Source organism: Manis javanica, chromosome 3, assembly GCF_040802235.1.
Source record: "Manis javanica isolate MJ-LG chromosome 3, MJ_LKY, whole genome shotgun sequence".
NCBI lineage: Eukaryota > Metazoa > Chordata > Mammalia > Pholidota > Manidae > Manis > Manis javanica.
Genome location: NC_133158.1, coordinates 30,904,348 through 30,928,252, shown reverse-complemented (window position 1 = coordinate 30,928,252; position 23,905 = coordinate 30,904,348). Strand labels below are relative to the sequence as shown.

General features: G+C 52.1%; 2 protein-coding genes across 21 annotated transcripts in view; both read left to right on the top strand.

Moving 5' to 3' along the window:
- ATP2B2 (ATPase plasma membrane Ca2+ transporting 2) overlaps positions 1-17,611 on the top strand; it is a 358,301-nt gene extending 340,690 nt beyond the window's left edge. For 16 of the 20 annotated variants that reach the window (XM_037000334.2, XM_073231033.1, XM_073231038.1 and 13 more), the window contains 5 exons: positions 1,473-1,686; positions 3,313-3,524; positions 3,642-3,749; positions 5,635-5,817; positions 14,506-17,611. In XM_037000334.2, the coding sequence (XP_036856229.1) occupies positions 1,473-1,686; positions 3,313-3,524; positions 3,642-3,749; positions 5,635-5,817; positions 14,506-14,817 (1,029 nt within the window). In that variant the 3' untranslated portion in view covers positions 14,818-17,611. Of the gene's footprint in view, positions 1-1,472; positions 1,687-3,312; positions 3,525-3,641; positions 3,750-5,634; positions 5,818-7,579; positions 7,752-11,632; positions 11,686-14,505 lie in introns of all 20 variants that reach the window. The other 4 variants (XM_073231041.1, XM_073231040.1, XM_037000338.2 and 1 more) reach the window with 2 other exon arrangements.
- A 4,067-nt stretch (positions 17,612-21,678) lies between these two features.
- The window catches only part of SEC13 (SEC13 homolog, nuclear pore and COPII coat complex component), a 45,871-nt gene continuing 43,644 nt past the window's right edge, over positions 21,679-23,905 (top strand). Inside the window, exon 1 of the mRNA XM_017677910.3 lies at positions 21,679-21,791. Coding sequence (XP_017533399.1) covers positions 21,789-21,791 — 3 coding nt within the window. The 5' untranslated portion in view covers positions 21,679-21,788. The remainder of the gene's footprint in view (positions 21,792-23,905) is intronic.

Here is a 23,905-nt window from a genome sequence, read left to right as displayed (position 1 = left end):
GTGGGCAAGAAGCTCCCTCTGGTGGTGGCTTGGGGGACAGTCAGCTTACCTGAGGCCTTAGGCTGAAGGCCTTGGGAGGAGATGGGGGTGCCCTGACCCCGAGGCACATGTACTCGGAGAAGACTGAGAGAGGAAGCTGGGTCATGGGGAAGGTGGTGAGCCAGGGCAGAGGCAGGAGAGGTGGCCAGGAGGAGGGGCTGTGATAAACATCTGAGAGGTGAGAGGGTGTATGGGGTGCAGGTAGAGGGGCCTCAGGAGCTGCACTCAGAACAGAGGGGTGAGGAGCAGCTCAGTTCTGGCTTTTGGGCTTACAGAGCCTGTGGGCTTCCTGGAGGAGGTGTTCCACCATAAGATGAGGCTACAGCCAGAGGGGGAGGTGTGTCTGGGGAGAGGACGATGAGGGAAGAGAGAAGCACCTAGAGCCGGGGATAGGCATGAAATGGAGGAAGGGGCTGTGGGGCGCACAGACCCTAAAGGCAGGGAAGAGGACCCCTGAGGGTGATGGAGAAGGAGCAGCCACAGAGCAGGAGGAGGACCAGGAGAGTGGGCCAGGAGCGCAAGGGGGAGGCAGTGGCCAAACACAGCGGTGAGGTCAGTGAGATGAGGCTTGAAAATGCCTCTCTCAATTTGTGACAAGAAAGGGACTGGTAACCTTGGAGAAAGGCATTCTGGGGACATGGAAAAGCTAGTCTTGTTGCCAAGGACACAAGGGGGAGTCCTGGGGAGGAGGGGCACAATGGATTCAGTTCCTTCAAGCCATGTGGACTGTGCACAGAACAGTATGACTACAGATCCCAATCCCAGCCAGAGAGAGGTGTAGAAGGATCCACACCAGAATGTGCATGGCAAGAACCTGTAAGTGGTGAGAGTGTTGATGAGTTTTTAGCTTCTTCCGCTATTCCTTACTTGCCCGTATTTTCTACCATGGAAATATATTATTTTTGGAATCACAGATATACACAATAATTGCTTGAGGTAAAGTAGGATGATAAGAGGTAAAGAGAAATTGGGTGGTCATGAACAGGAGACAGGGGTCATGGGCATTGTTTGTGAAATAGGAGAGACCTGAGCCATTAATAGTTGAGCAGAAAGGAGAGGGCAGAGGGAGGTGAGGAGATGGGGTCTGTGCGAGAGGCGGTGGGGGACGTCTTGGCCTGGCCAGGAGATGTATGTCCACAGGGGCTGGAAGGGGGACGGGAAGATGGTAGGGATGTGGCCAGATCTACCAGATAGCAGGGAGCTGGTGGACATGAGGCCTGGGGGAGTCAGTTTTCTCCTTGGAGAAGGCAGGGCTGGGCTGTTCTCCTAGTGAACCTACTCAGTGCCACTCAGGAACCCAGGGGCAGAACCCCCACCCCCTGGGGCAGAGCCAGCCTCAAGCCTCCATCAGGGAGCTGCTGGGACCTCAGGGGCAACACCTTGCCGGGCACCTTGCAGCCCATGACAGCCCTGCCCACGTCCACTGTCCCCAGGACTCCCCCCTGAAGGCCGTGCAGATGCTCTGGGTGAATCTTATCATGGACACATTTGCCTCATTGGCACTGGCCACCGAGCCACCCACCGAGACCCTGCTTCTGAGGAAGCCGTATGGCCGCAACAAGCCCCTCATCTCTCGGACCATGATGAAGAACATCCTGGGCCACGCCGTCTACCAGCTCACCCTCATCTTCACCCTGCTCTTTGTTGGTGAGTCCCCCACCCCACCCACTGGGGACACAAGGGCACACCTGGCCTTCTGGACCACAGCAGGCTTCCTGTTTGCCAACTGACTAACAGAGGCCCAGGAAGATTAATTGCTCAACATCATACAACATGTCCTGGGCAGAGCCAGGCCCTCTCCCGGGTCTGGCCAACCCCAAAGCCAGGGCTTTTTCCACTGATGACAGCTCCGGATGCTGAGTACACAGCATGCAAAGTGGTGCCCAAATGCCAATTAATGCCCTTCACACCAGCCCCATAGGAGCCTGAGGCCCTGGGGGATGTGACTGGCCTCCTCTGACCCATTTGGCACCTTCTCCTTGCCCTATGGGAGGTATCCTCACTGAGACTTGGGGAAGTGCCACACACTTGCCTAACCACTAGCTATTTCCCCAGAGCTTTCACCTGGACTCCCTCATTTAGGTCTTCCGACCACTCTGTGAGGCAGGACCCTGTGCCACCACCTGTTACAAAGAGTGCCCTAAGGCCCAGAGACGTGAGGTGACTTGCACGCAGGGCACATAGCTGATCCAAGGAGGAGACTGAGTAAACACCAGATGCAGCTGGGGCTAAGGCGGGTCTGGCTTCCATAAGCACCTCAGAGGCACAGCCCACCCCCAGGGCTCAGAGAGGCCCAGAGAGGGGAAGGGGCTGGCCCTCCACAAGCTCAGCTTTCCACGACCAATGAGCACTTGTCCTCAAAGTCCAGAGTACGGATGCAGGTGGGGTGTGGACCCTGTTCTTCAAAGGGCAGTCCTCTGTCATACATTCTGAAGGTGCTGTGTTGGCAGGATGATGGTAAAGATTACCAGGAAAAGCCATAGAGGAAGTCCTGCAAATGCAAAGCTAGGAGCCTCTTGAACAGAAAGCTGTCCCACAAGGGAGGAGAGAGGAGGGCAGGCTCCCACTCTGCTCGCTGACTTCCCCACTTGAGCACCTACTCTCTATGATTTCGGATTCATCTGGACACCCACACTCAGGGAAAGCCTTCCTGGCACCAGTGCATGCTGTTCTGCACAAGGATGCAGGATGGCTCCAGGCATGCCAGCAGCGGTGTCCCCACAGCAGCCTGGGCTACTCTCCCCCACCCCATGACACTCAGGTGTAAGAGAATGAGACATATGGGTGTGTCCAGAGCCAGCCTGGCCCAGAAGCCCCACCTCCATTTTGGAATTGATAATTCTTGTAACAGTCCCATGAGCTCCCAGAAGTCTGGGTGAGGGACACACTCATTTACAAGTAACAGCACTTTGGCGGGAGCCCAAAGCCAGAACTCCCGCCAGGTGTTCCTAGCTCATGCCCAGTCTTCCAGATCTGGATGGGTTTGCCAAGAAGGGGTCACTTTTTATAAGCAATGTTGCCTGATAACACAGCTTGCACTCCACCCTTATCAGATTTCTGCAGAAAAAGTGGAATCAAGTCTGCCCAAGGCTTTTCTTCCGAGAAGAAAGGGTTTTGTTACCCCTTCACTCACACGACCACCCCACAGCACAGGCACCCCCAACATCCAGGTGTGCCTCCCTATCTGGGTGACCCAGCCCGCATACGGAAGCGGACCCCCATGTGCCGGGCATCTCCCCCAGCCCCGCCCTCAGTCCAGCTCCCACTTGGCAGGTGAGAAAATGTTCCAGATTGACAGCGGGAGGAACGCACCCCTGCACTCACCACCCTCGGAGCACTACACCATCATCTTTAACACCTTCGTCATGATGCAGCTCTTCAACGAGATCAATGCCCGTAAGATCCACGGCGAGCGCAATGTCTTTGATGGCATCTTCCGGAATCCTATCTTCTGCACCATTGTGCTGGGCACCTTTGCCATCCAGGTAGCCAGGCCCCCATGCTCACCTGGGCCAGGGTGGGCCTCCCCGCTGTGCCAAGAGCCCAGACCCCTGACGGCCTGTCCTTCTGTCTCTGTCTCTGTGCTCCGCTTTGACCTCCAGATAGTGATCGTGCAGTTTGGGGGGAAGCCATTCAGCTGCTCCCCGCTGCAGCTGGACCAGTGGATGTGGTGCATATTCATCGGGTTAGGAGAGCTCGTCTGGGGCCAGGTAAGTCATAGGTGAGCTACGGGAGCTACCTCTTGGCTGGGAAGGGAAAGAGCGCCAGATGGGAAATCCAGGAGCCCCACCAGTGGGTCCCAGCTCTGCCACGGACTCACTGTCTGACTCCTGGACAGACCCTCCCCATCTTTGGGCCTCTGAGCAGTAGGGCTGGCCCAGGTCCCAAATGCTGGTAGTTTGGGCACTGCTACTGTGATTTTTGCCTTATATCTACACAATACTGATCCTGTTATTTACTTAATATTTTTTTTACATTGCATCAGTTTTTTTAAACTAATTTATTTCAAAAGGACATTTTATATTACTAAATGATGGGAAAATCAATATCACTTATCATAACAAAAAGCTAACAAAAAATACTATAAGAACAATCTAATTAAACTCTAACTAGATGCCATGACCTGCCAAGGCTCAAAGCTGGAAGCCCGCTAGTTGTTTAAAAGGATGACTAGGAAGTGGTGTGATTGACAGAGACCAGTAAGTGGTGTGACACCAAGCAGAGGCTCCTTCAGAGGGCTCCAAGGGAAGGAGGGAATGTAAGAGGCAAACCCTGCTATGTTGCAGAGCTTCAGTGCTGTGTCTGTGGCCATCTGAGATCCTCCCCACCTTGGGTGGGCACTGAGCTGGACACTCCATAGGGGCCCCTTCAGCTAGGACTCTAGAACATCCCCCTACCAGTGCCCTTCTCTACTCTACCCAAGTTCCAGGCATGCGCACACTCACACACATGCACACCATCACAGTTTTCACAGTTTGCAGCTCAGAGGCACCTGACTGGGACGCAGTGCTTGTGACAAGTGCCAGGAGCCAAAGGTGCTTGGTCATCCAAGCAGTGGGGGCCCCAACTGGCCTGAGACATTATTCTTGCCTTCAAGCTGTTCCAGGCGGGAGTGAGAAGTTGCAATGGCAGAAATTAACTAGAAGATAAAGAAAAAATTTTTTTAATTCTGTCTAAAAGAGACTTTTTTAAACTTTGGAGCTTCTCTGAAAAGTTGATAGGCTAGATCTGCCTTAGCACCCCCATTCCCTGAGTACTCTCGGGGCCAGGCCATCTTTATCCCACTCGGCCCCACACCCTAAGGGAGCTCTTGGCATCTGGGTGAGCAGATTCCTAAAGCCAGCAGATGTTGCCCCCCTGAGAAGTACTGATCTGAAGCTCTTGGGGAAATTCTAAGGCTGTGTCCAGGCCAGCCCCTGCCTGTCCCTGTAAGAGATGAAAGGAGTCTCTGGCCTCTGCCACTTTGGCTTCCCCACAGGGCCTGCCTCTTGGACCTCAGCCTGGCAAACAAGCCCTCTGGAGGAAGATTAAGAACAAAAGTGTATTCCGTTCCCTTACTGCCTTTCCTTTCTGGAAGGACAGCCATCCCCAGAGTCCCAGGACTAGCTGCCCCCAGGGCATCCAGGACCCAGTGGCCTCGGAAGGAATGAGCCCAGTGCCCTTGGAAGGAATGAGCTCAGTGCCCAGGGGCCAGCCATGGGCCACGCATGCATGGCAACTTAGACACACACACATCTTGCCTAATCCTCAAACTCAGAGATGCCCCCAGCTTTACAGATGGGAAAACCAGAGCTCATGGGGGTTAAATGACTTGGCTGAGGCCTGGATATTCAGTGTCTTATCTGTCCAAGTCCTAAAGGCCAAGATACCCCACTATGTCCCCCAGACCCAGGTACAGGAGCGAATCAATAAGTGAATGTTAAAATACGTAAATAAATGCTGAACAAATAATAGTTGAGGAACAGTGGGCTGAGTTAAGGCGCGAGGTGAATGTAACTAGGTGAGTGGGTAAGAAGGGAAGGTGGTGGGGTGGAGGGAGGGCGGGCGGCCGAGGAGGCACAGCGCCCACCGTCCCGATGGCTGGGTCCCCTGCAGGTCATCGCCACCATCCCGACCAGCAGGCTCAAGTTCCTCAAAGAGGCGGGCAGGCTCACGCAGAAGGAGGAGATCCCGGAGGAGGAGCTCAACGAGGACGTGGAGGAGATCGACCACGCCGAGAGGGAGCTGCGGCGCGGCCAGATCCTGTGGTTCCGAGGCCTGAATCGGATCCAGACCCAGGTACAGGAGGCCCCCAGGGCGGGCAGGTGGTGGAGCTGAACGGCTCTGTGCCAGCCCCCAGCCTTCTGCACACTCACGTCCCTCACATGCACACTAGCACGGCTGCTGAAGCAACAGCGGCCTCCTCAGGAATGTCCTCCTTAGCTGGGCAGGGGGTCAGGCGAGGGGCACACCTACTATGGGTTTTGGGCAGGGGGGGTGCCTCTAAGGGATAGAGGGGGTGACCCTCAGGGCTGAGGTGAGTGAGGATCTCTGTGGGGTTGCTGGGGGTGACTGTGGATCGGGGCTGTGGGGCAGCCTCCAGAAGGGGCAGCGCAAGGCTAGAGACTAGTCCGTGTAAGGACATGGGGGCAGTATCGGGCCAGGGTCAACCCCAGATCCTCCAGGGCCTGTGAGGTCCGGGCACCTTTTCACTCGCACACACATCCTCTTCCTCCTTGGGGAGCTCCAGACACCGACCTCCGGCCCCCACAGCAGTGTGGAAGTAGCTCTGGGGCGCAAAGCTGAGGTCTCCCCGTGCACACAGACTCACGTGTGCACACCAAGGATACATGCAGAGCACACATGCAGCATGGGTGTCCAGCCAGAAGCACGTTTCTTCGCCAGGACAAAGATGTGCAGCAGCTGTGCGGCCCCACACAGGCCACAGGCTCTCACAAGCCCCTCCGCCCGGCTGCAGTTGTAGTTCACAGTGTGCATTTGCAGCCCCACGGGATGAGGGACAGAGGGGACCACGAAACTAAGAGAGGGTAGGACTCTTGCCCAATTTGCCTGGGAGAGCTGCTTCTGGAAAGTTCACAGCTGCCCCTCATTACACACTGGGAGGTACTGTGGATCCCCCCACCTTGGCCCTGCCAGGCCTGTCACTTTAATGTAACAAATAGATTTCCTAGGCTGTTTCACGCCCCAGAGGGCGGGTCCCAAACATCACCTCACTGGCCTTCACAGCCCCCTGAGAGGTAGGTGTGCCCCCCACCAGTTTTAAGGGTGACTGAGTTCAGGACACTCCTCTCCGGAGCTGCACTCAGGGGATGGGGGCAGGTTTCAGGCCCAGAGCCGTGCTGCAGCCTGAGCTCTCCTCCCCAACAGGAGCCCCAGCACCCAGCCCTCTCAGTGGGCCCCCAGACCCCACTTCCCCTGAGGGTCAGGGCAGTTCTCGGTGCACACGGCCCTGCTGCTGTCACCAGCCCGGCCACAGAGCCCTTCAGGGGCTCCAGGTTGCAGGAGGAATTGTAGTTTCTTGAGTGGGCATGAGTGCCCACCCAGCCTGGCTCTGACCGTACCAGCATGGTCCGGGTGCTTCACCACTTACATGACCCTGCCAGGTAGGTGGCATTGCCCCTTCTGAAGGACAAGGAACTGCAAGGGGTAACCTGCCCAAGTTACCTAGCTCATAAATGGTATGGCCCACACGGAGATGCCCCCCAACCCCATGTGGCTCCGCGCCTGGCCCGAGGGGCCTAGGCACCCTTCTTGCCTCCAAGCACCATGTTTAATCACCTGCCAGCCCCCCGCCCAGCCCTCTGGCCCCTGCGCAGCTAGAGCAGGACAAAGGCCAGCCCATGTCCTCCCTGGGATGGCCCCAGAGCTGAGAAGACATCATTCAGAGCCTTGGAGTGTGCCTGGCACTTTTTGTTTTGATTTAAGTGACATTGTCATCATTGCCGTGGCTGCGGCTGTCCTCGTGGCGTGGCGCCTGTCAGTCGTGTATCTGTTGTGTTCGTTCTTCTCGCAACTTGTCTCGTTCTCTCCTCCGTTGCAGATTGAAGTAGTCAATACTTTCAAGAGCGGGGCCTCCTTTCAGGGGGCCCTGCGGAGACAGTCCTCCGTCACCAGCCAGAGCCAGGACGTAGCCAATCTCTCTAGCCCTAGTCGCGTGTCGTTGTCCAATGCTCTTTCCTCTCCGACCAGCCTTCCTCCTGCTGCAGCTGGGCGTGAGTGTGACCCCTTACTGCCTCGGGCGCCAGCAACGCCAGTGCTGGGCGGGCAGGGGCCGGGGCGCCAAGGACACGGGTGGTGGGGGAGCAGCCGTCATGGTCAGGCCCAGTGGGCTGAGGGGCCACAGCCATTAAGGAGGGTCCCAGTTGGTCAGGAGACCACAGCCAGTCACAGGGTGACAGTCACTCAGTGGGCCAGGGTTGGCTGGGGTCAGGGTCTGGGGTTTAGTTGCTCAGCCAGGGGGTCGTGAGGGTACAAGTGGTGAAAAGTTCCAGGTCAAAGGATCACCATTCATTCAGCAGGGGGGTTCCAGTGATCAAATGTCCCAGCCTACCACAGGGTGGTGTCCCATGTGCACCGAGTGTCCCAATCAGTTTAAGGTCATTCTTGGTCAGGAAAAGTCTGGTGCATGAGGGCAAGGGTCAGAGTTGGCCAGGAGGTCAGTCTTTTAGAATCAGAGTTAGGCAATGGGTTACCATGGGTCAAGGCCCTCAGGGGTCACAGTCAGTCACAGTGGGGTCCAGCCAAGGAGGGGTCTGTATAGCTCAGAGGTCCCAGTCAGTCCCAGGCCACCAAGGAGATCACAGCCTGGAGGCCCCACCCACAGTAGTCCAAAACCCTCTGCCCTCTCCCCTTGCACATCTGATGGCATCAGCTGTCTTATACACACTTTTCCTGGCACACTGAAAGTTCAACCCCTTCCTAGAAGGGACAAAGCTCCTGACCCACTCAGCTTGACCTCTGGTGGAAAATGGTGAGGCAAGCCTAGCATCCTGTTTGGGTGTCAGCAGGCCCTGAGGCATCTGCTCTAACCCTCAGCTCCTGCCCTTCCTTATCTGAGAAATAGCCTGGGACTGTGACGCCCTCCTTGACTTTCTCTTGCGGAGCCAAGCTGATCTAATCACATCACAGCTTCTTACCAGGGTCTCTCATCTCTGGCCTTGTCTAGATCTCTCTGAACCCCTCCCTGGCTTCAGGCCCAGATGGAATAAGAAGTCTCTCTTTACCACCTGCCTCCCTTACCTTGTCTCCAGTCAGCCCCTCCCAAACTGCAAGGGAGCCCTTAGGCCCACTCCTCTCAGATCCCCGTACCTATCTCTTCACTTAGCTCTCAGGCTTTTTCAGTGAGGCACAGACGCTAGGCCTCATCTCTTGATCATTGATAAAGTGCCTCTCTACCCCTTTCCAAATACAGAATACCTACCCACAACACACATCCCCTGCCACAGACCAGGGCAGGAGCTATGCCATCTGAGGCACAAGCCGCAAAGGGCTAGCTGATGGCCTTTGCTTGTGTCCCACGACCCTGATGGCATTTACTCATGTCCCATGACCCTGAAAGCATTTGCTCATGTCCCACGACCCTGAAGGCACTTGCTCCTGTCCCACAACCCTGAAGGCATTTGCTCAGGTCTCATGACCTTAGTGTAGGCAATGCTGCCAGGTATGCAAGATGACAGGCAAGATGCAGAAAAGGGTGGAAGGCCCTTCCACAGTCATTCATTAGTACAAAAACACAGCCAAGGGGAGGCCAGATGAGTCAAGATCAAGGGGAGACATAGTTGAGCAGGTGGTATCCGAGTCTATGAGGCACTGCCACTAAGAAGTCACTGCCAGGCTTCCTCGGGGCAGGAGGCACTTTGGACCCAGCTTCCTCCCCCTTCACATCAGAGCCTCACCCAGCTGACCTACTCCTGCTCCACTCAGCCCTGGCCTTGCTCAGCGCCGCCATCAGCACACTGACCAAGGGTTCAAGCCTTAAGAGCCACTTAGGAACAAATCCATTGTTTTCAGTTCCTGCCACCCTCCCCAGTGACTCCTGCACCCTCCAGCTGGGACTGACTGCCCAAAGTCTGGCTTCTGGGTGCACGCTCTGTTCTTTGTCCATCCTTGCTCAGTCTCCTTCTTGAAGTGTGGCAGCCCATCTGGCCCTCTTGGGCCTGCCCCACGCAGCTTTTGAAAGTCTTCCCTTGGTTGAACCCCACATCTTAGCTTTCACAGTCTAGGATTTGCAGAAAGAATTCAATCATCTCAAATCTTGGCAATTTCATTCTTACCTTTTCTTCTGCCAATTATAAAACCCTTTAGTAAGGCCAGTCCTGGAACAATCAGCTCTCCACACTCGTCCTTCAGAGCGATGCCCACTTCTGCCCACCCTTCCTTCTCTCAGAGGAACCACGGGGGCTGGTCAGGCACGACTCCCTTACCCACCGACCATCTTGTGTCTCCCCCAGGCCTCATGCCTCCTTGAGAATCTAGTATCCCTGCTTTCTGTTGTAGGACAATGGCCTGTCATTCTGGGGCCCTTCTGCCCAAGGATACTGGTTCCAAAAGGGATCATAACCTCTGTGGTTTCCACACACACATTTTGGTCAACACAGTCACAATGTGAACTCTAAGTAAATATCGCCTAGTTCCTCCTTTGCTTGAATAGTTTCTATAACCATGACATCTCCCCTGGTCTCCAAGGCTCTAAGTTACCCAGTACAGTCCCCCCAGAAGCCAAAAGGCTTTCTTCCCACAGGGAGCTGGAAAGCAGGTGACCAGGAAAAAAGAGAAGTGGCCCCCGATCTGGTGGGATGGAGAGGGAGCTGCCTCCTGCCTCCTCTGCACAGGGGGATCTCTCCCTCTTGGGGATTCTCCAGCAGAGGAGGGTAGCCATGTGCATGCTGAGTCAAAAATCCCTAGGGTCTGTGTGCCCTGGAAGGAGTCCAACTCATGTCCCCTGGGTGTTCAAGAGTTGACTACCAAGGCCTAGGGCAGGATGTGTGTGCTTGGGGCTGACTTCTGACTCCTGACATTGGGGAAGGAACCACCCCCCCAACTCCCATATCCCTCCCCAGCACCCCCGCGAGATGAGGCCCAGACAGACAGATGCATGCTGCGACGTGATGGTCAGGTCAGGGTGGTATCTGAGTGTTTAGGAGGGAACTCTGGTCCACTCTCTCACTTTCTTCCCCTGACTTACTCAAAGATGAGTTTGTTTCTTCCCCCAGAAACTTACTGGCATGTCCCTAATGCCTTATACCTGAGCCTCGCCCAGCGTTTTCCAAAGAGTTCCCTGCATCCTCCACTTCACATATACCTCACAAATAAAACAGAAGGAAGGCAGCTCTGCCAGTACATCCATTTAACTGAGAAAGACACTGATGCTCAGAGAATTAGAGGGACTTGGCCAAGATCACACAGCAAGTGAGTTGCAAGAAGCCTGACTCCAAAGGCCTTCATGCTTCCCACAATCGCACACCACTTCCTAGACAAGCCCAGAGACCTGGAACCCACAGAGGTTGAATATCCAGTCTGGACCCAGTGCCCATGGCCTCATACAGTGAAAAGGAGTCTGGGGTCTAGAAAGACAAAGAAAATGTTTCTCTGCTTGAATTTCTAGCAACCTGGCATGGACTGGGGATCAGGAACAAAATTAGCCTTCAGGTCTGTGACCCAAGGCCCTGCTGCATAACCATCTTTCTTACTCCCCTCAAACTCTAACTTGTCTCAAAAACACTTTTGTATGCAGCAAGTTTGTGGCAGGCTCCATGTTCACCAGTGAAGGTCCTGCTCCTTCAGAGCCACCAGGCCGAGAGCATCAGGCTCCTACCCCGGACCCACCACTTCCTAGACACTGGGCCCTGCTAGACATGGCATCTCCTCTCTACTTGCCCTTCATACTCCTGGTTCTGAGGCCTGCTAGGACAAGGAGTCCGCATCTCTTAGGGGGAGACATGAGGAAGAAGGAAAGCAGAGAAAGTTGGAAGTCTCATTAGCATTTTGGTAACTAATTTAGTGCAACCTTGGGTTGGCGAGAAAACGGCTTGCTTCTGGTGGGGGGGCCCTAGACCTCACCGCTGTCTGAATATTCCATGTGTTCTTTCCCTAGAGGGCTAGACAACCCTGGACACAGAGTTCAGCAAGAGAGTGAAATTTAAAAAGGTTGTGAGTCTTTAACCTTGAGCCTGAAATGAATGTGAATCAATCCCAGACTCTTGGCTTCCCTGAAGCCGGGTAAACATTCGAGTATGTCACACCCATCCCAGACGGGGGCCTGTGCGTTTCCTCGGAGTCCTCCGACTGTGGGCGTGGGTCTCCCTGCCCCTTTTGTGCTGAGGAGACCCAAACGTCTGCAATCCCACAGACTGGGCCCTTTGTCCCTTCCCCTCACCCCCATGCCCAAATGCGGCCTATGCCCTCCCTAGTCGGCTGTAGAGTAGGCAGGGAGGGGAGACGGAAGAGCTTTTTTCTTCCCATACTTTTTTCCATTTCAGCCGCGGAGAGAACCGAAGTGGAGTCTTGAGATGGCCGTGACGGGGTGCCCCTAAAAGTCTTGTCCCCACAGTCTTGTCCAGAGCAGTTCATCCTTTCTGTTGTCTCCATGCCAGGGGGAGGAGGAGGGGCCTACATTTCATTGTGTGTTGTCCCCTCTGCGTTATCAGTCACATGACAAGGCCCTGCCACCATCCCTCCTCCCTCCACCAGGCACTCCGTCTGGTATCTTACTGCAGTTCAGCCTCAGCACACACTGGGCCCTAGGCTGGGCAGCTGCAATGAAAATTATTATTCCCATTTCACAAATGAAAAAACTGAGGCCCATAACACCTTCTTGGTTGTTGTTTTCACTTACTCAAGGGTGTAATGGCCCACCTATTTGGAGACCAGAATATTTAATAATCTCTACAGAGCCACAAATAGGGAATCCAGGGAGAAAGAAGTCTCAGAGCAGCCAAATGGTCCTCGCGGAGTGCCAGCACTGATGCATGGCATCTGGCTGGCTCTTGCTTGGTGCCTGATGCCTCTTACTTAGAGCACAATTTTAACAAGCAGAGTTCCCTAGAGTCCCCAGCCCACAGTACATAAGAAGGAAAAGGGACAGAGATGCTTTTGAGAAAACAAGGAAAAGTCAGAACTAGTAATGATGGCTGACAACAAAGGAGAAAAACTTTAAAAAAAAATCAAAACTGTGGAATCTTACACAAGACCAAGAAGGATTATGACACACTTAAATTCTTCTCTGTGCACATTAAATTAAACAACAGAGGAGCATATGATGTGCTTTAGTAGAAAGACTCCCCTACAAAATAGTAAAATAAGCCCTGAGCTATGACACTTAGAACTATCAGACACAGTCATCCAGAAAATACACTTCCGCGGCCAGGGCTTTTCCCATCTGTGCCCCACCAGTGGACCACCCCTGGATTTAGCTGAGACCACAAGGGCCTCCCCACACCTGCCTCATCTGGGGCTCTTCCTCCCTCAGGCACGTGGTAGGGGACAGCCACCTCTGCAGGAAGGACCCGCAGGGCGTCCTCAGTCCCTTGGCAGAGTCTCTGCTCCTTGGGGGCATTGCTGCCGCCTCACTTTCCCTGCCACTGGCTCCCAGCGAGGAGGGCTGGGAGGGGGGGTGAGGGGCCTTTGTCCCAATCCCATCAACCCTTTGCAGAGGCAGGCACGGCTCCCCCTCCCAACCGCCTAGAGAAGGGACACCTCTCTTCAAAGTGGGGGTCCCATTTCTCTGCACCCTGCAAGGCAGGACAGAGGATGCCTGGCGAGGTAGTGTGGCTTGCCCATGGTCAGAGCACCAGGAGGAGCAGAGCCAGGACTCAGCTTCAGGTCTTGCTGATGCCAAGTCCAGGGCTCTTCCATTAACCTGGAAGACTCAGTGTCCAATCTCCTTCCATTCTTCAGTGAACCACAGATTCCAAGTGGGGCATAGAAAGCGAAAGAACTTCCTATTTTGTGGCTCAGTGGCATACCTCCTAGAATTCCACCCAGGGCTGGGTTTGGCCATCTGATTCTGGCCCCATTTTTTTGGTTTTGTGTTTTCAAGCCACAAATAAAGAAAGAAAGAAAACACCCAGGAAATAAGGGACCCCAAAGGCAACTCCATTGACTGGCCAGGGCTTTGAGTCTATACTCGAGTGTTTACCTCCCAAATGCATGAAGGAAAGAAACATTGGGTACAAACGACCTCTGTTCACATTGTCCAGGCTTCCAAGTGTAGCCGTGTGTCCGTCTGTGTGTGCCGTGTGGTTCCCGACCCCCACCGTGGCATGCTCACGCCCTGAATGTCATCAGTCCCCCGGCTCCATCGTGCTTTCTGGCTGCCTCTGCTCTGCACCCCAGAAAGCCCTGAGCTGGCTTTGGTTTGCTTCGGCTGCCTTTGGTTTGATGTTCCCATTCTCTGTTTGGCCCTCGTGTGTCTTCTATCATCCTGGCTCTCCATAGCAATTCTCCTTTTTGCTCCTTTTCTGTTGGTGACACGTTGTCTCTTCCATGTTGTATGGTTTTTTAACTGTGTGTGGGTTTTTTTATTTAGATTAATTTTTTTTAAGCCTCTTCTCCTTCCTACTTTATTCCCACCTGGCCCCACTCCCCTTCTGCATGGTTGAACCTCTGCTTTGAAGTTAACAAGGCTCAGTCTCTCACTAGGTCTGGGTGCCCGCCGAGTGGACCATGCTTCCTCTAACCACTGTTTCCCATCGTCTCTTTGATGGGCTCGATTCCTCCTGTCCTAATACTGTAGTCAAAGCAATTTGAAAACCTCATGGATGCATATAACCCGAGCCCCTTCTTCCATTCTTTCCCCTCCTGCCCGTGCTCAAAACACTCAGCGACTGTGGAGCCCAGCCACCTGCTGTGCCCTAACCACCCCACTCCTGCCCCGCCCACCCCTCCTCCGAGCCCCCCAGAGCTTGGCTGTTGCCCCCCACCCCCACCCCCAGGGCAGCGCTCCTCACCCCTGTGCTTTCCTTGCAGATCCGCGTGGTGAAGGCGTTCCGTAGCTCTCTCTATGAAGGTCTAGAAAAGCCTGAGTCTCGAACCTCCATCCATAATTTCATGGCTCATCCCGAATTCCGGATCGAAGATTCGCAGCCCCACATCCCCCTCATTGATGACACAGACCTGGAGGAAGATGCTGCGCTCAAGCAGAACTCGAGCCCGCCCTCCTCGCTCAACAAGAACAACAGCGCCATTGACAGCGGGATCAACCTGACGACCGACACAAGCAAATCAGCTACCTCTTCAAGTCCAGGGAGCCCCATCCACAGCCTGGAGACATCGCTTTAGCTGAGGACCCGCTGCCACCCACCTCCCGGGCACCCACCATCCAGGCACCCACTCACCCAAGCAGCAACGAGCAACAGGAAACCAAACACTGGCAAGAAAACCAACGTTTCCACCCAACAGACCCTTTTTCTGGCTGCGATGCTGTTTGAACTCTTTTTCACTTTGAGGCAAGGGGCAGGATCTCCTCCGGGGGCTCAGAGGAGGGAGCAATTTTCCCAGAACAAGCCCTTCCCGGCTCCCGCCCAGACAGGGACCCAGCCGTGCCCCCGCCAGGCCGCGCATCCCCTGCATGAACGTACCGTCTGCTTACAGTCCTCCCCTCGTTTGGTTTGGGGGCTTTGGGGAGGGTTTTTTTTGTTTGTTTTCTTAGGCGGGAACTGCAAACGGACTCTTTTCTGAGACTCTATCCAGTCCTTGGGTCTGTGAGTTTTGAAATGCTTGTGCAGCATGGTCTCAGTTGTATAATTTAATTTAACAACTTTTTCAAACTGCAGAGCTTAACTCACCTAATAGATTTGCACCAATGGAACCGAAGAACTTCATAGACACTCACACGGTTATATCCATTTCTTTGTATCTATATTAACGTATACTTCTCCACAATTGTGTACGTCTATATAGATAGGCAGATTATATATATATATATAGATATAGATATAGATATAGATATCTATATCTATATATATATACACACACACACACACACAGATATATATAAATATATACACATGGATATATAAAGTTTCTTTGCCGGCATGTTGCCTTGTTTCTGCTTACATAGCTCTATTTTAACTTATTTATGTCCTAAAAGAAGAATGTAATTTGTTTACAAACATGTAGATAACGTCTTTGGCTATTTGTACGGTTTAAAAACATTGGTGGCTGAGATGCTGTAAAAACAGTTCAGCCCAACAGACACTTCCCTGGATTGCATCCTTGATGTTTTACGATAGCCATGCTCTGAATTTTTCCTGCTGTTTCCGCTCAGTGATGTCAGGAGCGCCAAGGTCCAGGCAACAGTCAAGTGCTCCCGAGTTCCCATCCGGGAGGGTCTAACACCATGGGCCACAGACGGAGGGAGAAGAGGAGAGGAGGCCTCCCTGTTCACAGCACTAAGGCCATCCTGGCCCCAGGACACCAGAACCCGAGAAGCATTGGTGGAAGACTTTTTTCTCAGTGACCCTCACTTGAGTTCACTGGGAACATTTCAAAATGAGGTTCTCTTTGGCGCTGTCTGTACAGAGATAGAGGTATTGTTGCAATATTAGAAATGCTATTGTGTTGATTTTTTTTTAATTAGTAATTTAGGGCTTATTTCCTTATAAATTGCAGCAAGTGAGCTGTTGGCATATTGGATGAGGATCATTACACTTGCTGCTTTTATTTTTATTTTTGAAGAATAGTCTTTTACTCTGCACTATTTAGATCCGAACGAACCTTATGATGTGTATATTGAGGTGTATTCAGTGTGATTTTTTTAAACCAAATTGTCTTCCTGTAGTCGCAATATATACTGTAGCCTTTCAACAGCAAGTCTTGCTTTCCCAGACAGAAAGCCATTCTGAAACCCTACAGTATCACAGGTGAGAAAAGGTGGTTATTTTCCCCCCAAGACAATAACAGCACTAGTAACCCCACTTAATAAGAGCTTATTTAATTGTATGTCAGCCTCTTAACTGCTAAGCACTTTGTGGGTATCAGCTTTTTTCATAAAAGAACTTTTGTATTTAATACAAAGTTTGCTTTGAGACTTTTCAGCATACAATCTTTTTCCATAAACTTGTACAGTGCAAAAGACATTTTGAATACCATGATCGGTGATGTCCCATGCTTCGAGGAAAACCAAACACTTTCCGCCTCGTTTACAAAATTCATTCCTCATACGGACCCCTCGCACAGTTGCTCTCTCTCAGCCTGGCCCCTTCCCTTCACCAGGCCCAGAGAATTCTTCCACAAACAAGTTGAGAGCCACTTGGGAAAAGAGCCATAGTCCGCTGGGAGGGCCTACTCCGGATGGCTGTGGAGAAACCTGAGGGTTTGGGGTCCCAAGTCAGCCCATCCAACCTGGCAAAACCTTCCTGGAAGGAGGATCTTCTTTGCACGAGAGCATCTCCTGAATGTCATGCAGAAATATCTCTGAATGTACCCAGCAGAGGAAACTGCATCCCTAAAGAGGTGGCCAGCCCTCACATAAGTTTATTGGATTCCAATACAAACACCACCAAAAGCCAGCCCACTGCTCTCCTGCCGAGAAAGGGAAGACCTGCATTTGGAACATGATGTTTTTCGTAGTTTCCTTTCTCAAGGGTTTCTGTTCCCCCCCACCACTTTGTTCCAGTTTTGTGTCCATGGCCTCATTCCATGACATCAGGGAAGCTGTGCTTGCAAGCCATGCTCCCTGTTCATTTGGAGCCAGGATGCAAGGAAAACAGGAGGTATTTCTCTGAGCGGAGCCAAGCTTAGGGAATAGGGAGCGATGGGAGTGACCAAGAATGCCCAACATTAGTGTTGGCCTTTTCTTGTCAGGAATGATGGATGCTCACACACAAACACACACACACACACACACACACACACACACACACACACACACACACACAAAATGATTGGTTTGTCAAAACTCACTGTAGTACATAAAGCTTGCACTCTGCGTCCTATATCTAGCAGCATGGGGTACGTTTGGCAGTTTACCCCATTAGGGGGTAAATAATTTATGACCATTCATCTGTTTTTATGAATTTTTTTATCTAGACAATAATTGTAAATAAAGAACTCACCGTCTCTGTTCATTTAATACTATGCAATGGCTATGCTTTCAATTGCTGACTCTTACTCCTGCAGTGTGGTCTGAAATGTCTGTGGTTTAAAAAAAAAGGGCAAAAACCAACATCAAACAATATAGCAACTATATACTCTGTAATGTATACTTTTTTCTGGTTTAGGACTGCACCATCCAGCTAGCTTCTTTTCTGTCCTCTGGACAAGGGCTCGAGGTGAAGCTAGCAGATTCAGTTGTGAGGTCTAAGCTCACCAACTTGTCTTCCCACAACAGATGAGGGACAAGTAGTGTGCCTGTTCAATGCCCCCCTGGGGCTGTAGTCACCCACCTTCACAGGTGGACAGGGAGGAAACTGAGGGGCTCCTTCCTGCAACTCAGGCAGCCCTTTCCCTAAGTCAGACTTGTTTGTTCCCGCCAGCCCCTCACCATGGCTCCTTGGCCCCTTGGCCCAACCAGAGCACAGAGTAGACAAGAAGGAGGGCACCCTGCTTCTGAGACCAGACCAATGACAATGATTGCACTGGGGCAAGGACTGTGGGCCTGTCTCCTCCAGGGCAGCTCAGTTATTGAATAGCCACTCTTTTTCCCAATCATGTTGAATGCCACCTTTACTGCATACTGACTGACAGCTTAGACAGACTTAGGTCTATTTCTGGAATTTCTCTTCTGTTCCCTTATCTGGCACCAGCCACACAGTTTTAATTATTGTCACTTTATAGAATATTTTATTATATGGTGGGATAAGAACCCTTCATTCTTTTTTTACAAAATTTCCTGGTGATTGTCTCACATATGTTCTTCCAGGTAAACAGAAATTTTGCCAAGATCTCCACCCATGCCCTCCTTCCACTCCAAATACTGGGCCTGTCATTCTATGTGCAAACATCTTCCCCACCATTGTAAGTACTGTCCACTCAGGGTCACTAAATAAGAGTGTCCTGTGAAGAAACAAAAAGGACACCCTGAATCATGACAGAAGCCCAGTGTTTCTGCCACCATCTCACTTGTCCCCTGAACTAGGATGTCATCAGGAGAGGCCACTGAGCCCCAATCTCAGTTTGGGACCCAAAGTCTGAGCCCCCTATCTACCCCAGTCCAAACAAGAAAGGGGTCTCTCCCAGACCTGGAACTACCAGAACACGTGGCCCACTTGTCTATATTTCTAATTGTCCTGGTGAAACATTTATTCCTGCCTCCCTTTCCTGAACTACTTTTTATTCTGAGTTTCCAGTGGTGGTATGATAGGTCCTCGGCAATGCAGCAGTTTCTTGGCTGCCCCTCCCCATTCTTGCTTTACTTACAGGAGGCTGTCAACCGGCTGCACTGTGACATGCCTTCCACCCAAACTCACCCCAAAACGTCTCAGATCCCACCTTAGATCCCGGGCAGGGTCGGGGGTGTATTTCTTGAAGGCTTTGGATCTTTCAGAGCCAAACCTAACTACACCACAGCAGAAAATCCCCAGGTCTTTCCCATGTTCCACAGCAAGCTTCCCCAATTCTGTTAGAGATCCTACTTGCCCAAGTGGGGGGGAGGCGGATCACCCATCACTCCCTCCACTGAAAACAAGGTATTTGAGGTCGCTTTGAGCCCACCCTTCTCAGCCCCTTTAGTCTGTTTTGTAGTGCCCGTGGTGCTCTCCCTCCGGACCTTTCTTCTCGGGGGTCACCACACTTTGCTAACTCTTGTGTGCACATATTTTATAACAGAGTAGCGAGGAAATGGTGCCGCCTCCAGCTTCCACAAGCTGCCTGGGCTCTGGGGGATTCTGGGACAATATGGGCTGGGAAGCAACTGTGCTATTATTGTACACTATTTCTCTGTATCTCTGGCTTGTGCTCTTTGTAATTAATGGGATTTGTCTGCCTTTTCAACACTATCCTGAGCAATAACAATAAATGCACACGTGGAAATGCAGGCACGGTACACATCACAAGGCCTTTTTCCGCAGGACAGCTGGGACCCCGCCCTCTGTGGATTTGAACTCAGGAGGAAACTGAGTCCCTGGGAGATAAAGGCACTGTGACCAAGGGTGTTTGGCTCCTTGGTGGTCAGTCTCCTTCCACCAAATCACACATCCACCATTTCAGGAGACAAGTTTAACCTGCTATGAGTCATTTACCTTCCATGAGGAATAACTGACAGTCCCAGAGAGCAAGGCTGGGGGAAGAGGCCTCAGGAGGAGGAGAAGGAGGAGATTCAGGGCAGAGGGTCCGGGAGGTAGGGGCACAAACTGGGGAATGCTAAGAATGGCGGGATTTGTGGTCTGGTATTAACCAGAGGGAGGTGATGGGAGATATGGACAAAGGATGTAGGTAACATCCCCTACCAGGGAGGGGGAGGCAGAGAGGAGCCTGTCACCCTAAGAGTCTGAACTTTGCTGACCTCTGCTGAGCATTGGTCACCAGAGAACAAGAAAGTGCCCAGACCAAGAGACAGCCCCAATATTGGTCCAAAGGTCAAGGGTTGCACAGGCACACACCACATGCACACACACTAAGTCCCAGCTCTTCTCAGGCAGAACTGATCCCCAAACCAGGCACCACAGGCCCATCCAACTGCAAAGACAGTTTCATATCCAAGGGTCTATTTCATCCCAACATCAACCTTCAGAGAAGGTATTAGTGTAATTGCCACTTGACAGAAGAGGAGACAACAGCTCAGAGAGGTAATGGGTGTGTCCACCTAGTGAGACGGAGACAGGGTATTGATGCCAGAGTCAACACTCAAAACCTCTCTAGTACAATCCTTTCCGTTCCAACAGCAAATACCTTCATTAATAAGATAGAGTTATGTTGCTTCTGCCAAATCCCCAGTCTCTCCTACTTCATGCCTACACCAGGAAATTCCTTAATAACAACTATTCCCCATGCATTGTATTTGTATTATATCTGATATGGCATCATCCCCATTTTCTACTTGAGGAAAGTGAGTTCCAGAGAGAAGTGATGTGACCCTATCACCCAAAGAATCAGTGGTATAGCTACAGATCCAAGGCCAGAGCCTGTCCCTTGAAGAATGGGAGACCCAAGAGCCCTGCCCCTTTGTTCCCTGCTTCACCCCAAGTACCACCCCCTCAAATCCCTGCAATATTTCTCCATCAGAAGGAAATAATGAGTCTTGAAAGCTGGGGTGGGGTGAAAGGATGGGTTACTGCCCAGAGGCCCAGCCCTGAGTTCTCTAAGACCCCACTCCCTTGCCCCCCTCTCCAGAGCTCCGTAACTGATGTGGATCTGTCACACTCTCAGAGACTTAACATCTTCCCTCTAGCAATGACCATCTCCAGTTAGGGTTCTTCCCACCAGTTTCAAGCGAGGAAAGTGAGGGATTGTGTCTTACCCAAGAGGAACATGGGCGTTGATTCCTTAACACCATGAAGGACCCGGGCCTGTGAGACCAAGTGTGGCTGAAGGGAGCCCCCAGGCTCTGTCCAGCAGTGCAGCATTCTCACTGTGCTTGCGGGAAGCCAGGGACCTAAGGGTTGGGGACATAGTGAGTGGGTCCTGGGCTCTAGCTGCAGGAGCCTGGCATAGAATCTCTCCTTGCCTGCGGTATCTACCTGATGGGTCTGACTCACAGGACCCCAGGATTGTGGGGAAGGGGCAGTTTGGAGGCATGGGTCGGTCCCATGGCTTGGAGAGGGCAGGGTGAAGGAGCTCAGCCACTGGCAGGAAGCATTCCCCTGCCTTTTCTGCTCCTGGTCCCAACCCTGGGTCCCAAGGAGAGACTAACAAGGAAGCACTAGGACCAGTCTACCCACCATCCAAAAACAGTGTTCACAGAAAGGCAGGTCACACTTAGAACGGGGTTGGGGGAGACGGGATTGGGGGGAAGGGAGTGGGGGGGATAGTGAAGCTGGAGTTATAAATCCTTTCACATATGGGTCTAAAGGGAAAGGTTGGCCAGGAGAGATCGGCTAGAACTTCAGATTCCAAAACCCCGGGGATCAGGCTGCTCCCTGTGCAATCAAGAACCCCTCCGCTCGCGCGTTCTCCCTGGAGAAGGGGAGGGGCCGTGGGAAGGCGTGGCACCGCTCCTGAGAAGCGCGGAACCTTTGTGCCAGCGGAGCGCGTTGCTGCCCGGAGGCTTCCGCGCCGCGGTGCCGCAGCCAGTCCGGCGCCGGAAGTGAGCTGTTCTGAGGCGCCGCCGAGAGCTGCCACGTCCGAGGCCGGGAACCGCCACCGCTGCAGCCATGGTGAGTGTTGGGGCCGGGGTTGCCGAGCGCGGTTCCGGCCACAGTCGCGGCCCTCCCTGGTTTCTTGACTGCACTGGGGTTCAAGGCCTCGCTCAGCTCCCCCCTCCACCGCGTCGAGGTCTGGGACTTTGCGGAAGGGGAGACCGGGGGAGGCCGCGGAACCACCCTGCACTGCGCGGGCCGCGCCGCTGCCCGGCTCCTCCTTACTTCTCTCGCCCCAGCAATTGAAAATAAAACCAAAACACACCGTAGGAGCTGTTGTGTCCTGAGCCCTTTGTAAATTCAAGCGTTGTTCATAATCTCCGCCGACCAGCCCTGTGAAGTAGGTGCTGTTATTGCCGACATTTTACGAACGAGCAAGTGTGAGGTTCAGAGAGGTGAATGAAGCCCCTTGCTCAGCTGTAAGTGGCAAAGTAGATTCGAACCGTCTTATCTGTTCCCTTCTACCACCTCTCCCAACATGTTTGTGGAAAACCCTTGCTCGGCGTAGGACCCCACTGGCATTATGTGCACTTCAGGAAGCTTATGTTAAGGATGAGCCGAATGACAATGAAGGCAAGGGCTCAGTTTTTTAAATCTCTGTGGTGTCCCATTCCCTGCACACTCAGTGACTGACTGACTGACTGACTGTATGAATGGGAACTACTGGACGTAGCATCTAATCTGAGCTTGCTGCAGAGTGGGGGGGGGGGCTCACAGTAAACCAATGTTGTCAGGGAAATGGGCGTGCCTGGGGTCTTGAGGAAACCTGGTTGAAGTCCGCACGCTGGGTTTATTTCTTGCTCTAAAGGGGGCTGTGTCTTCAATTACTCCTCTCTTTGGCCTTCTAGTCTTCAGGTGCTGGGTAGAGGTGGGGTCTTTTTAGGCTGTGAGATTTAGCTCTCTCTAAATGAATTTTTAACTCATTAACTGGTTCTGAAGACCTGAATTGTTTTGAGGACTGTCTCTTACTACTAAAGAAGAACCAGCTCAAGGAAAGGGCTTTTTTTAAAAAGGAGCTTTAAAAAAAAAAACAAAAAAAAAACTCTTGTTTGGAATTATGGTTCACCAGTCCTGGCTGGTGGATAAGAATGTTCAAAAATAAAATGCTGATTATCTCTAAGGTCTGTTGGTGACCTGGTGTGAAACTACCAGTAAACTTTCTTCCTAAACCTACTTAGCCTTCAGTCAGTGATTTAGAGATTTCAGTATAACGACTACATTATGTTTTAAATAGGCAATTCAGTAGAGTGGAAAGCTATATATGCTGGGAGTTGGCAGGTGGGACTCTTTTCTAGATTGGCCTTTTTAATTAGCTCGTGATTCTGGCAAGTGCTTTCTCTGGGCAGCAGTCAGTGCCTTATTCTGTCCGATGGTCCCTATTAACTCTGCCCTTAATTCCTTCCCAGTGCACATGTGAAAACACTTTGTAACCTGGATGGATTGGCCCTCATAGGAGACTTCTCTTTATCTACCTTCCTTGCCTTTGCAGACTGTGGGGGCCCACTTTTTAGGGAGTCTAGAATTTGATGGAAGAACATGTTCTTACTTGATGTGTACCTTTTGAACTGCTTTGCAGCCATCCTCTTCCAGTGTCCACCTTTGTGAAAAATCAAGTCAGACTATATCTGCAGGGCTTGTGCTGGAAAAAGATGAAATGGAGGATACGGTAGGAAATCTTAGTTCCAAACTGAAACCTCCTTTCAGTCCCTTTTCCATCCCAAGAGTTTTAAGAGAACAGTGGTCGAGCACTGTCAGTTTTTGTTCATATATTTACTTATTTGTTCAGCAAGTAGTCACTGAGTTCCTTCTGATTGCAAAGCACTTTGCTGGGTGACCAGAGGATTCAAAACTGGACAACACAGACCTCGGCACCAGGGGACTCACCTGGGGAAGAATCAGTGTAAAGTGTTGTAGACATTCAGTGCTGAAGATACTCAGAGTCCAGGCAGTTGGAGGGTCTGGGAATCTTCAAGAATGGGGCTGCAATTTGAGCTGGACCTTGCACAATGGGTAAGAAACTGTGTTGCAGCCCTATAGTCTGTGAAACCCTGGATCCCAGTAGGTGACAGTGTAGGAAGCACCCTCAGGAGAAACTTGAATCAATTCTCCAAGTGTTAGATATTAACTGTGTT